Here is a 14,275-nt window from a genome sequence, read left to right on the forward strand (position 1 = left end):
AATCCCACAATTCAAGTTTGTTGAACATTTCCAAGGTTTCATGTACTGTCTTTTTTTAAGCTTTTTAAGCTTTTTGAGAAAGTTGTTTAGTATTTCAAAAAATTGCAGTTTGATGCTTTGTGCGCAATTGTCAGACATTACTGTATATCTGAAACAGTTACTTGAAGGACAGAAAATGAATCTGCAACAACATAATTAATTATTAAGCAATTTTCTGTGGTAAAGCACAATAATGACAAAACAAGTATATTTAAAGAACTTTAAATTTTCATTTAAAGATTCATTTTACCACAGTTATCCAGTCTAACTGTTGGGTCACCATCTATCTCCAATGATCCAGACACTGCCTCTCATGTCTTACCAGTCTGGTGGCCACACCGGCCTCACCACGTCCAAACTGTACCACGGATTCAGAGGAGGACACGGTGAATGGAGGGATGCACACCTTCAACCATACGCACATGAGGAAGGCTTTCCAGCTGATGAATGACCTGAGGAGGTGTGTTGCTGACAGTGTTGTTTGCTACAGTTATTGCTTTCACTTAAAACGCTGGAAAAACACATGCGATGTACTGAAGCTCATAGGTTGGTGATCGATATTTGTAGGTAGATTAATAGATATATTTGACAATAACAAAGGTACATGCAAGACTGCAATCACCCAGTCTTGCATACAACTACATTGTAGAGGATAAAGACACAATAAAGCTAAAGGCTTATTTTGTTTGTGGTCCTCGTTCGAAAGGGAAAAGGTTAAGTATAAAGTATAAGTAAGAAATAATGTATAATCTCTTAACCTTTATTTCTTTATTTCTGTGAATTTTTACATTTGTAAATTTTAGTTTTTTAGTTTTAGTAGCTTTTTTATAACAGTCTTTATTGTTTTTATTTATTGTATCTTGATTCTCTACTTATGTCTTAATTGCACTATCCTGTGTGCTGCAGCAACAATGCAAATCTCCCCACTGAGGGATTAATAAAGGATTATCTTATTTTGTCTTATTTTATGACTCTACATCCTACTCTTTCCTGATAATGATCTTAAAACATGGAACCTCCAACTGCATCAAACTCATATATTCCATATGATTTTTTGAGTAAACCCATGAAGATTTAACACCTTAACTGGCACATTTGCTGGCCGCCATCCTACCCATACTTGGCTTTAAAGATGCCCACTTTTCCTGGCTCCTGTATGCATATTTATTTTTTACACAGCAGTTATCACAAACACTTGAATAAACAAGATAAAAATTAGCACCTTCTTCTCTCTCTCTGTTGCTCCTCATACTTCAGTAAAAAGATGCTGTGTGACGTCCAGCTGGTGGCGGGCAGCGTTGAAGTGCCAGCTCACAGGGTGGTCCTGGCGTCCTGTAGCCCCTACTTCTGTGCCATGTTCACAGGTACACACACACTGTTGAGTTTGCTTGGCATTATATCTGTTGTGTGTGTTTGTGTGTGTGTGTGCTGGCATGTACTTAACTGTGTGTGTTTTGTAGGTGACATGAGTGAGAGCAAAGCCCATCAGGTGGAGATCAGAGAGGTGGATGGACAGACGCTAAGAAAACTGGTCGACTACATCTACACAGCTGAGATCGAGGTCACAGAGGACAACGTCCAGGTGAGAGTGTGTTGATGAAGAGGAGAGCGAGGAGGAAGGCAGTGAAAAAGTGTTTTCCTGTTTTTACTTGATGTTTTTTCTTTTCTCTTTTCTTCTGTTATGGTGGCTTTTACCTTGTTCCCAACTCTATATATTAGCAGCAGTAATAGAATTAGCGGGATATTAGCGACGTCTTCTCATCGTATATCCTGCAAGGCTTTTTGTGTGTTGGGTCCATGTATCCCTCTCAGCTCCTCTCCTCTGTTGAAGGATTCAGTTTTGAAGAAGTAATCATGTAGCTGCCCGGGGACCAGCGTTTTAAAACACTAGCTCAGTTCATTTTTCATAGTTTTATAGTTTCGGTAATTAAATCAAAGAGGCGCTGCTGCTCCCAGCAGAAAGATTACATGACAGATGACAGCATTAGACACACAGTTATAAAACTTCCTTTGGAGAAGAAGGCTTGTCTTGTAGCTGCTGTCTTGAAAAGCTTGGTCTTTTTCTGTGTGCAGTCCTGTATTTTGAGCAAATGTCAGAGTAACACCACAACAAGCTGGTATTTAACGCTAACAACCAACTCCTGCAGGATTCATAAGAGGGAAACTGCTAACAATCTTTATTTTCTACAATTTCAGAGGCGTTTGTAAGTTCTGTGTGCGGTGGATGCAGCAAATGTTTAAACCCCTTTTTATATACAGCATTTATTCAGAACACATTCATTTCAGGCTTTTGGTCTAATCTCTAGTGGTTGTCAATGTGGAGTGAACTTTTAGACAAAAAATACAACCAAAAGAAGACTAAAAATCTGTAAAGTCGGTATATCTGAGAGAAAATAAGGAAAAAAGTAAGAACCAAAAAGCTGCTAATTAATTAAAATTTGATTTTCAATTATTTTGAAGATGTCAGTGTTTTTGTTTGCCAAAAAGGGAAATTCTTCACTTTAACTATTTGTTTTTTCCGTTAAATTTCAGACTGGCCAAAATGAACCTGCCTGAGGGGCAGAAGTTTATTACAAGAGATGTAAGAGCTGGTAATGGTTGTGTTTTGCTGTGAAAGCACTGGACGGAGGCCTTGTTTACCTCAGTGGCATTAACTCTTGGAAGCTGCATGGCTCTGTCGTGGGGTTGAATAAATTCAGCAGGATCAAGCTGCAGGCAGGATACTTCCTCTGATTATTAGCACAGGAAGTGTGGATGGAGAGAGGCAGGAAATCCTCCCACTGTTAGCAGCGTGCCTGCCCGATTGGCTCACTCTTGAATGTGTGACGTGTGTGTTTTGACTATTGGCTCATATCCAGTAAAAGACTGCTTTTACTCTTCTTTTCTTGGATTTTGTTGTTGCTGTACAATATATGTGTTGTTTGTGCTGCCCTCAGTCCTGTGTGTGTGTGTGTGTGTGTGTGTGTGTGTGTGTGTGTGTGTGTGTGTGTGTGTGTGTGTGTGTGTGTGTGTGTGTGTGTGTGTGTGTGTGTGTGCTATGGTGTCACAGTTTCAGTGGGCCTCATGCTCCCCTTTACAAGACATAAGGCTTCAGGGCAGCTGTGCACAGAAAACAGAGGAGACAGTAACAATACACACTCAGAGGATGAGTGAGTGAGTGTGTAGACAGAGAGGTGTAGAGGCAGACAGAAGCTGTCTCACTGACCTAGTTAAGCTTATGTGTCAGGATGCAGCAAAGTGTATTTCTTTGAATGAGGCCAGTCGAGCCAATGGAAGGAAATGCAGGATTGTCCGTGAAAAAAGTTGAACCAGGCTCAACTTTTGCCACATCACAACATGATGTTGTCCAGTGAGGCGCTGCGTTGGCCAATCAAATACATAAAATCCCCAATTCCTGGCCTATTGCTTTGTAACACAAACAGTGACTGTTTTGGTGTTGTTTACCTCACGATCGCTGCGACAAAAGATAATACTTGATAACTTTCCAGAGTTGTAAAATCCTGTCTGTAAGTGTTAGACATGGCTGTCCAGTGTTTTTTCGTGGCTGATAAGCCCTCAAACTCATGGATCTCTTACTCAAACCGGCCTTGGACTGTATTTCAATGTTTCACCAGCACCTGAAACAACACGCCATCAACCTTCAACACAGCATGTTTTAACGCTTCATTATGGCTGCAGGACTGAGCAACAGTGACAGAATCGGATATCACAGTGCTTTTGACAAAATACCCTTTATAGATGCTTCTTGATGAAAATGTGGTAATATTTATTGGTATGATGTTATGTCCAAGTGACCTAAACATTTTGGTGTATTCTTGAGGGCTGTTGTTCTGCAGCAAACACATATCACTGTATTCATTGTGACTTCATGTCTGTCCATTTGGTGGTGTAAAGGTCAGATGGGGGAGCTTGCAAAGAGATGCAGTGGTAAAACTGGAGAACTATGGCCAAAGACACACAATTAGCTACATTACACATGTTACACATGCAGTTGCAGATGATCCTGTTTTAGGTTTTGTAAATGAACAAAGCTGCAATAAAACTGCAGCAAATTTGGTTGTTCAGCCAGTACACATTGCAGAGATTAAAGCCAAATCCAGGGCTTTATTTTGCTTGCAAACTCACTATTTTCCTAAAATATGACAAAAAATATGATTTCATTTAAAATATTCTGCTGGCCTTATAGACAGATTGACTGAGTGGGCACAAAGGTGACAGAGGTTAATGGCTAGCTTGTTTGGCCGCTCGCTGGACTGCTTGGCAGGTTGTTTGAGTGGCTGGTTAATTCATTAATAAACTAACTGACTGAGTAAGTAATGAGCTGTTTGCATGTAGAGTAGATGTCCGGATAAACAGCTACCTGACTTCCAGCTACCAAATGTTCCTAACTCTTTGGCTGTGGATGGTAAATAATTGTGCTTTTTCATGTTATTTTTAAAACACTTTTGGCAGGTTGATGTTGTTTGAATTTGTTCGATGACCCAGAATATGGATGCCCAACTCAGTTTCTTCCTGTAAAGTTCTTCCACCAATAAAATCCAGTTTGAGTTTTAAACTGACTTTATATGTGTGTGTCCTCGCTGCAGGTTCTGCTGCCAGCAGCCAGCCTCCTCCAGCTGATGGATGTTCGTCAGGTTTGTTGTGAGTTCCTGCAGTCTCAGCTTCACCCCACCAACTGTCTGGGCATCAGAGCCTTCGCTGACCTGCACACATGCACACAGCTTCTCAACCAGTCCCACGCGTACGCCGGTAAGCTTCTCGATGTTCACACCACTAAACCTGAGTCATCTTTGCCACTGTGTGTGTGTGTGTGTGTGTGTGTGTGTGTGTGTGTGTGTGTGTGTGTGTGTGTGTGTGTGTGTGTGTGTGTGTGGTGTGGTAGGTGGTGGTACTTTTATGTAACAGTTTCACCAGCCCTGAAAAATGCAGAACTCTGTTGCATGTCCAGAGAGTTTGAAAATGAGGTTAGATGTTGAAGAGATGTCTTTTCAGCGACATTTGAGCTTTGACAGATGTTTTTTTATGTCACAGAGCTTATTAGCTAAAATATTTAGTGTGTGGTGTGTGTAACCCTGCATGTTTGTGTCTTTCAGAGCAGCATTTCACTGACGTGGTGCAGGGAGAGGAGTTTCTGGGCCTTTCTCTGCAGCAGGTGTGCAGCCTCATCTCCAGTGACAAACTCACAGTTTCCACAGAGGAGAAGGTCAGACAGCACATTGTACACACACACACTTCAGCCCTTTTAATAAAAGCAGTTCGTGTTTTTCTTCGTGGGTGAAAAGATATGTGAGAATTACATTTATATGTAACACAAAATAACAGATCATGACAACAAGGAAAGGGACAAGATTAAGGAATTCTAGACATGGGAGTGGGAGCCGAGAAAGATCTATAGCTGTATTATAAAGACGTGTCCTCATCATACTCGCTGCGTCTGATAAGCTCGCCTTGACAGCGAACGCATTCCAGAGGATGCTGTGTCTGTCTGCTGTTAGTCTGTCAACAGGAAGAGTCTGAGGGAGCATCTGTGTGTCATCCTGCTGTCAGAGCAGCAGCAGTCATGATAACTGCTGGTTCAGTCAGATAGAGACGCAGAGGGAGCAGGACGCTGTCATACTGTTGATTCAATGTCAAACTGGTAGCATCTGGAGACACAAACTGTTACTGCAGAATGATCTGCTACAATTTATTGGTGGGTGGATCAATACAAAAGTAGACCCCCTCCCATATGTTTTTGCATTCACTTTTGTTGAAAGTTCTATGCATTGTACTACATTATACATGTCTATATTTTGGCCTGTGTATATCTGAAGTGGAAGTAGTTTATACTGTATGTTGGTAGATGGCTTGAGTTTAGAAGTTGGCTAGTTTGAACCCTGGAAGATGAGAAAGTGTGGGGAGCCGTTGAGTAATGATCCTCTTTTCCTCAACAACCATCGTTGCTGTCCCTTTGTGCACAGCGGGAGGGGCACTCAGTCCCTGGTTTGCCCTGGTTTGCCCTCCACAGGCCAACAGGAGATGATCAAGTGTGAATGTGTGTAAATCAATGAATTTGAAGCAGAGATGTTAGATCTCTCAATCTGCCATCTGTGTAAGTCTGCCACCTCTTTCGCGCTGTCATCCTGCTGGGAGCAACTGCGAGAGCAATCAATACTTGTATTTCACTATGAAAGGACACAGTGTCTACAGCCAGAACGATGCGGTTCACACAATCAGTGAGTTAAATCGTTAAAAATGTGCAGCTTTGGTCTTGCATCACCAATAAAACAACATTTTACACACACACACACACACACTCAAAAAGTGTGAAACAGGGCATCGACAAGTCATTGTATTTTTAAGTCAAAGTAGGACAAAGCAAAGTACTTTGTTTAAGAAATCTGAATCCATTTTAACAATTCAATGCCTGTCTTCATATTTGTCTCCATTTCTGCCTCACCCTGTCATGTTTTCTCCCTCACTGTTGTCTGACTCTCCTCTCCTTCTCTCTCTTAGGTGTTTGAGGCTATGATAGCTTGGATCAAGTACGATAAACCAGCTCGTCTGGAGTACATGCCCAAACTGATGGAGCATGTCAGACTTCCACTACTGTCCAGGGACTACCTGGTACAGGTAAAATAAACTCCCTGCTCGGCTTTCTCTACATTCTTCTTTTTCACCCCTCACTGCCCTCTGCAATGTTGGGAATGTCGCTCACATAAAATGTTAGTAGTAATAGAAAAATGTTGGCCCCTGAATGTTATTAAGGCTATGAGTAACTGTGTTTGTTCTTTTATATGCTGTACATTACTCAGTATGTTCTCTAGACAGCTGCCATTATCAGTGTGTTTATACACACTTCAGGGTTTGAACAAAGTCCTGAAAGTTAGGGTTAGCCAGGAAGCTGATTTCTTAAATGTCATGTGAATGAGAAATCAGGTTTCCGTAATCGGGGTAGGGGATTAGAGAAACCTGATTTCCATAAATAGATTTCTCCTGCAGGACGCAGATTTCTCTGCCATTTATACAGGAGGTATCCTGTCTCTCGGTTAGAGTTTCTAATCGGCTTTTTGCACGTATACATGTGCACAATAACAGATTGCAGACGGAAAGTCACAGCAGAGTGGTTGGATGAAAAGAGAGATCATCACGGCGATGTGTAATTAGAATAACTCCCTAATAACTGACTAAAGTCACACTAAAACTGAAGCTAATACAAAGTATCCTCTAGACATCTAAATAAGAAAAATAAAATTCAGGAAGTAGTGTCTTCTGTCTCAATCCCTGTTTCAGATTGTCGAGGAAGAGGCTTTGATAAAGAACAACAACACCTGTAAAGATTTTCTCATAGAAGCAATGAAGTATCACCTGCTGCCAGCTGACCAACGGCACCTCATTAAGACCGACAGGACCCGACCCCGAACTCCTATCAGCATCCCAAAAGTACACAAACACACACACATACATACTGTCACACACGCCAATCGACAAGGCAGATAGAACATGTAGTCATAGTAGTAGTTAATACAAGTTCAATGTGTGTTTACCTTGTGCAAACACACTTACTGTGATTCAAAGGGCTAACACTAACCGTGTGCATGTACAGGTGATGATTGTGGTGGGCGGCCAGGCTCCTAAGGCGATCCGCAGTGTGGAGTGTTACGACTTCCAGGAAGATCGATGGCACCAAGTAGCCGACTTGCCTTCAAGACGCTGCCGGGCAGGTCAGTGTGTGTTTTGTCTAGGGGCTGGACACAATAACATTCAAACACTTTACAGTGTTATACCACAACAGCACAAAACCTAAAAAATGTAATTAAGTTTAATCAACAATTCTCAGCTGACAAAGCCTTTTTAAAAATCATCCGTTATAAATATAAGGCAGCTTTCAAGCAGTGAGTGCAAGTAAATGTAAAAAATCTAGTTAAAATGTTCAAGAATTTAATACCTTGACTTGTCAGCAAAGTGTCTAATGTCTTAAATCTTTCTGATCAGATTTCATTCATGTAATTCAATAAAATCTTGATAGCGGAGTGTCCTCGAATGCACCAGAAATGACAGTCCCTCCTTGCACCTGCTTTACCAAACAACACAACTTGGACTCAATATAAAAGTAGATGAAATGTTTGGTGCTGGTTTACTGTGTCATACCAGATTGAAGTTTCTGGAAGTTGATTCTTACACAATACTGAAATAAGTCTGAAACTAATCTGGAAAACTAAGCTATGCTTTGTAATGTAACGTAAAGTATAAACAATATGTTGATTGGCTTAATTACGCTTTTACACATTTCATTGTGTGTGTGTGTGTGTGTGTGTGTGTGTGTGTGTGTGTGTGTGTGTGTGTGTGTGTGTGTGTGTGTGTGTGTGTGTGTGTGTGTGTGTGTGTGTGTGTGTGTGTGTGTGTGTGTGTGTGTGTGTGTCCAGGTGTGGTGTCCATGGCAGGTCGTGTGTATGCCGTTGGAGGTTTCAACAGTTCACTGCGGGAACGAACAGTCGACGTCTACGACGGAGTGAGAGACCAGTGGAGTGCGGTGGCGAGCATGCAGGAGAGACGCAGTACACTGGGAGCTGCTGTGTTGGCGGATTTACTGTACGCCGTGGGGGGCTTTAACGGAAGTATAGGTACACACACACACACACACACACACACACACACACACACACACACACACAGAAGGGCTGTGCAGTTGCAGCTAAAGTAGTTAATATGGTTCCTCCTGCAGGACTGGGAAAAAGCAAGTCTGGAAAAGTGCTCTAAATTTTGAACCTCTAGTCATTTCACATTCTCGTACAGTTGTTTTGCCAGGAAGTCAGTTTTATCCCCTGTCCAATCACGACTCATGGTTAAAAATATAAGTTTCATAATTCTGTATTTTGTGTGCAACCAAAACAAACCGGGAAAACTGAAGACTTTGAAACATGGAACTTGTAGTTTTACATTGTGCAATTTTGTAATTACACAGTACTTGCTAATGTTGAGGCCTTGATTGCATGAGGTAAATAATTTGGGCTGAAGAGCCTTTTTATGGGACACAGTGCTGACGGCTCTACTGGTGTCTATTGGTATCTCAATATGTGACTAGTATGGAGAGATAAGATAAAAATCTATTAAGTTCTCCTTTAATTTTTCACTCCTGCATTACTGTTACACATGATGAATTATGCAACACACTGCATTAGTTCCCACAGAGGTTAAAAAAAGTATTTCCAGCTGTAGAACAAATTGCAAAATTGAATTGAAAATGGAGAAAACTAAACAGAAGTTAACTGATTTAGTTTCCTGTCCAGTTTTTCAAACATATTTCCCATCTGGCGTCATTATCATCATTATCTGTTGATCACCACCTGAGGGTGAGTCGAATATAATTGCTTGCAGTAGCGCAACTGCCTACTACAGTGTTAACAGTAAACACAGGAGACATGGGAGCCATTTTCTTCTCTTAACACGTCTGTTTACACCTACAGACTGATTAACACGCTCGCACTCTTATTCTAACCTTTTAATGTTATTCGCTAATTTGTTTGCCTCTCCTCTTCTCTTCTCTCTTCTTCTCTTATCTCTTCTTCAGGTTTGTCGACAGTAGAAGCCTTCAATTACAAAACCGACGAGTGGATGTATGTAGCCCCCATGAACACCCGACGCAGCAGTGTGGGTGTCGGGGTCGTCGATGGTAAGACAGAAGTGTGATTACATCATATGTCATTTCAATGAAAAGCCAAAATTCACGTCACCTGTTTTAATGAACGTGTCTGTGTCTGTGTCTGTGTCTGTGTGTCTGTGTGTGTGTGTGTGTCTATAGGTAAGCTGTATGCAGTAGGAGGCTATGATGGAGCATCCCGTCAGTGTCTCAGTACAGTGGAAGAATACGACCCTGTCACTGATCAGTGGTGCTATGTAGCTGACATGAGCACACGGCGCAGTGGAGCAGGTACACACACACACACACACACACACACACACACACTATATTGCACCCTACTCTACATACATAATACACATGGGGCATCAAAACAATACAGATTTTACTCTGACTAGTGGTTCTCCAGAAAAGTTGTACACATGTTAACATGCTGGACAAAATCATTTTTAATCAGATAAAGTTTATTCAAATGATCTTAATATTATTTTTCTGTTATTTGTGATCATCTGTACCAGGTACAATGTATATCAGCCTGACACTGACCCTGTATATAGAACAAGATTACCCCAGTTGAATCGAAGAAGCCTTACACAGCACGTTACTGTATTATAGTTAATGATACAGTATACTTTTGCCAACTGTTTCCTGTGGAGCTACAGCACCACCTGGTGGACTGTGTCTGTAATTGCACCCTCAGAAGTCCTATAAAGAACACAACTATTACAATTCATCACAGTGACATGACTGTGCTCACCATGACAACATGAAGACAAGTTCCACCATCTTGCAAAAAGTATTTTATATATATATATATATTTTTAAATATTTATTCTGTATTGTAACACGCATTAAAATCTCAATTCTGGTGTCATGACAACGCTATAACACCGCTCACACTGATACCTTTGTGTGTTATTTTTTGTCCAGGTGTAGGTGTGTTGAGCGGTCAGCTGTATGCAGCAGGAGGACATGACGGTCCTCTGGTGAGGAAGAGCGTTGAGGTGTACGACTCGCAGACCAACTCCTGGAGGCTGGTCTGTGACATGAACATGTGCCGACGAAACGCAGGTCAGATAACGACCACAGACACACAGCATCCACCAACCACACACAGGAAGTTACTGAAAATGCTCGAAATGGCTCCTGTGGTTTCAAGACTTTTCCAACAGTCATATGATCACCTGTAAATATCTAGTCAGCTGCCATTCTTTAGGCAACAAAAGCTCTTTGATTAATAGCAGAGATATTCTTTGGTTGAAATTGATTGGTTCAAGCTTATGTAAGCACATGTCATATTTTGTTTTACAGGAAGAAAACATGATAGGATTTTGACATAATAATAAAAAGAAATAGATTTTTTTTTGTAAAGTTTTTGTGGTTGGTATGTATTGTTAGATAGGTGCGCAATATGACCGGGGAAGTGATCTAAAAGAGTTAAAAGGGAATTCTCAAGATAGTGATTAAATGGCCAGAGAATTGTGTATCAGGATTTGTTTAACTGTCTCCTCAAGGTGTCTGTGCCATAAACGGGCTGCTGTACGTGATTGGAGGAGACGACGGGTCGTGTAACCTCTCCTCTGTAGAGTTTTACAACCCGGCCACAGACAAGTGGAGCCTCATTCCCACAAACATGAGCAATGGACGCAGCTATGCTGGTGAGTCTGGTCACGCCGTCACGCCACAGGCTACATTTCTACGTCATATAGAGAGAAAGAAGTCTTCACATTTTACCTGTTTATGTGGCTGCTTCTCTCACTCACTCTTTCATTTTCTCACTCCTACAGGAGTCGCAGTGATTGACAAGCCGTTATGACCCGGGGCCTCCCACAGAATCAGCTCTGCGTCGGCAGCCGGTTTCACAGAGACTCACACTGACGTCTGAAGCTCAACAGGCAAATGCAGAAGCAACGCCTGAGATGAACACTGTCCAAATGGACGGGACGCCCTCGATCCTCAGCTGACTTAATATACAAGGATGCATCTTGAGGAATTTTTTTGGCGCTAAACCACAGCCTGATTTTGTTGCTATGTCCAAGCCATTTTCCATTAGCGAGATCCTGACTTTTAAGGACCCTGTTGCACTGGATAAGAAACAATAGCCTTGGTGGGAAGGTTTCAAATGCCAAGCACATAACAAGTGGCTGTATCAGCTGACAGAAGACTCACTCAGGCGCTGATGTTAGAAAGACTCGGACTTTGAAAGGAACATGGATGGGCCGAGCAGAGCGGAGTGCTTCAGATGCTCGGTGGTGTAATGGCGGCATTTGTGTGATGCACTGTATCAAACCTGGGAAACTGAATACTTTAAACCACCAGCTGAGAGAAACACTGATTAACTGAACCAGCTTTGCTATGTGCTGGTTTTAGGCAGACTGGCTGCCTACAGCGTTCACGGCTGCAATTATCAGGACATTGCAACATTGGCCCGTGATTGGCTGTTGCAAGAGCCGTATCCACAATCCTGGAACCCTGGGCACCCCCTGGGACCCTGTTTTTCTTTTTGTTGTTTTTTTAAATAATGACACTTGCCACAGTTCCCTATAATATAAATCAGCTCATGGCAACTATTTGCTCAGCTTGATTTTGAGAAATTCTGCTGTTGATTGCCGTGCCGACCGTCAGCAGGTCCCGCTGTTGGACTGAATGAAAACCAGCTTAACACAGTGTATTTGTTCTCAACCCCAGCGGCCTGGACCTGGAGAGCTGCAGCATAATTTAAAGAATGTAGAAAACACCTTATATGCAAATCCGCTATCATATTTAATATTTTTGAGATTGTTTTTAAAGAGGTTGAAAGACCACTGCTGTGGCTTTAGACCCAGGCCAGCTGATCTGATTCGACACAGTAGGACTTGATTCTGTTGTCGACACACTACTGAAGCACTGATCACTTGCACTGACTGATGCAGGCCGGCTGTCTGACTCACTGATTGGCCGGCCGTCTCTCTGACTGACCAACTGGATCACTGACCTGCTGGGTCTCCGTGGCTGATCGTTAGGCCAATAATTTCATCCGAAATTGTAAAAAAAAATGTGCCAGTTATGATGATCAGATTAATGCCGGAGTCACATGGTGTTTTTATCTCTTAGTGACAAATGGAAATGATTGAATTGTTTCTGTTCATTGTCTAAGGGAGTGTGTCAAAATGCACTGTAGAAATCCAACTGTAAAAGATGCAGGTTTAAGATTTTCTATTTATTGTTTTGAGACGATTGATCACATAGCATTTATTCATATCAAGGTGAGGTTCCCATTTCTTGTGCTCAACTCACAATCATTCAGAGGATGGTGGGTGATATATTTTACATGTAGTTATTCAGTTGACTGACTGGTGCCATAGCTTTGAAGAAAAGAGATTCGTAGAAGAAAGCCTTTCACTTCTGCCTACAATCTTCCAAAAATCATGCAATCAGCTGTCAATTCATTCAACGCCCTCTGACAAAAAAGTATAAAAGATATTTAAAAGACCATACTGTTGTTTTTGTATGTTTAGCCATGTGTTCTACGTTAGTCCCATCCATGTTACAAGTCATACATTTAGATGGAAAAAACGTTTTTTTCTCGTCTTCCCAGAAGTTAGTTAGTGTTTGTTTCAGTTACAGTATAAAAGTCCACTTGGAGTGACTTGAAATTCACTCGAGATCCTGTAAGTGATCACTGTGAATATTCAGATCTTTTGAGGGAATCTCCACAAATGGACAGACGGGACAATTAGGACGGGATCTGGAGTCCTGAAGTCTGCAGCATACAGTTATAGTTATTGCCACAACATTTTGACACACTTCATGATAAAGACGCACTTTACGTCGAAACATTAGTTGCTGCAGCTTACTGAAATACTTACTAAAACGTTCTAACTGTGCTCCTAATTCCCAGAGCACCACTCCAGATCCTGCTTAAAATTTCTGGCCGTTATCATCTACCTATAATGGAGGTAGATGATAATGGCTTTGTGTGGTGCGCTCATGTGTCTGCAGGTGGGAAGTGCATATAAGAGTCCACAAAAGATGTGATATTTACACATATATATACATATATACATATATATATATATATATATATATATACATATATACATATATATATATATATATATATATATATATATATATACATATATATATATATATATATGTGTGTGATATTAGCAGCTTCTTGTATCACAAGTTTGGCTGCCAAATTTCAGGAAACCTGTAATTATTCATTCACTATTATCTACATTATAGACACTGAATACTTACTCTAGTAACTAATAAAACATTTAGATTCCTTTCATGATGATGTAGTGTGGCATCAAAGGTGAAATGTGAACTTTTGAGGGCGCAATATGGAGCACAAATCGCACACTTAGAATTCAACACTTCAGTCATTTGAAACAATTGAATCAATTGAATCAAATTGACAATTCAAATGACTGAAGGTAAATAAATGCACTTGGCAGCAAATAAAGGGTGATTTCAAGCACAGCTTTGGATGTTGATGTTTGACCTACCAGAGGGAAACTTGACTTTATTCGCTGCTTAACTACCTTAAAATAACATCTCAGCTTCTCGGTTCACTGGCATAAGTCATCTATCTGAAGCAAATTCAGGTCTCTATTAGTTGATGTTCTT

At 41.2% G+C, this 14,275-nt stretch overlaps 1 protein-coding gene across 1 annotated transcript; it reads left to right on the forward strand.

Annotated features, from left to right (window-relative positions):
* Positions 1-372: 372 nt before the first annotated feature.
* Positions 373-11,554, forward strand: klhl3 (kelch-like family member 3). Its single transcript, XM_070912800.1, has 14 exons — positions 373-499; positions 1,297-1,403; positions 1,500-1,621; positions 4,626-4,788; positions 5,133-5,242; positions 6,535-6,651; positions 7,312-7,461; positions 7,625-7,742; positions 8,445-8,642; positions 9,590-9,691; positions 9,821-9,949; positions 10,589-10,729; positions 11,173-11,316; positions 11,446-11,554. Exons 1-14 carry the CDS (start codon positions 438-440, stop codon positions 11,472-11,474), a joined length of 1,692 nt encoding a protein of 563 aa, XP_070768901.1. The 5' UTR covers positions 373-437; the 3' UTR covers positions 11,475-11,554.
* Positions 11,555-14,275: the final 2,721 nt, after the last annotated feature.

Source organism: Enoplosus armatus, chromosome 10 (assembly GCF_043641665.1).
Source record: "Enoplosus armatus isolate fEnoArm2 chromosome 10, fEnoArm2.hap1, whole genome shotgun sequence".
Lineage (NCBI taxonomy): Eukaryota > Metazoa > Chordata > Actinopteri > Centrarchiformes > Enoplosidae > Enoplosus > Enoplosus armatus.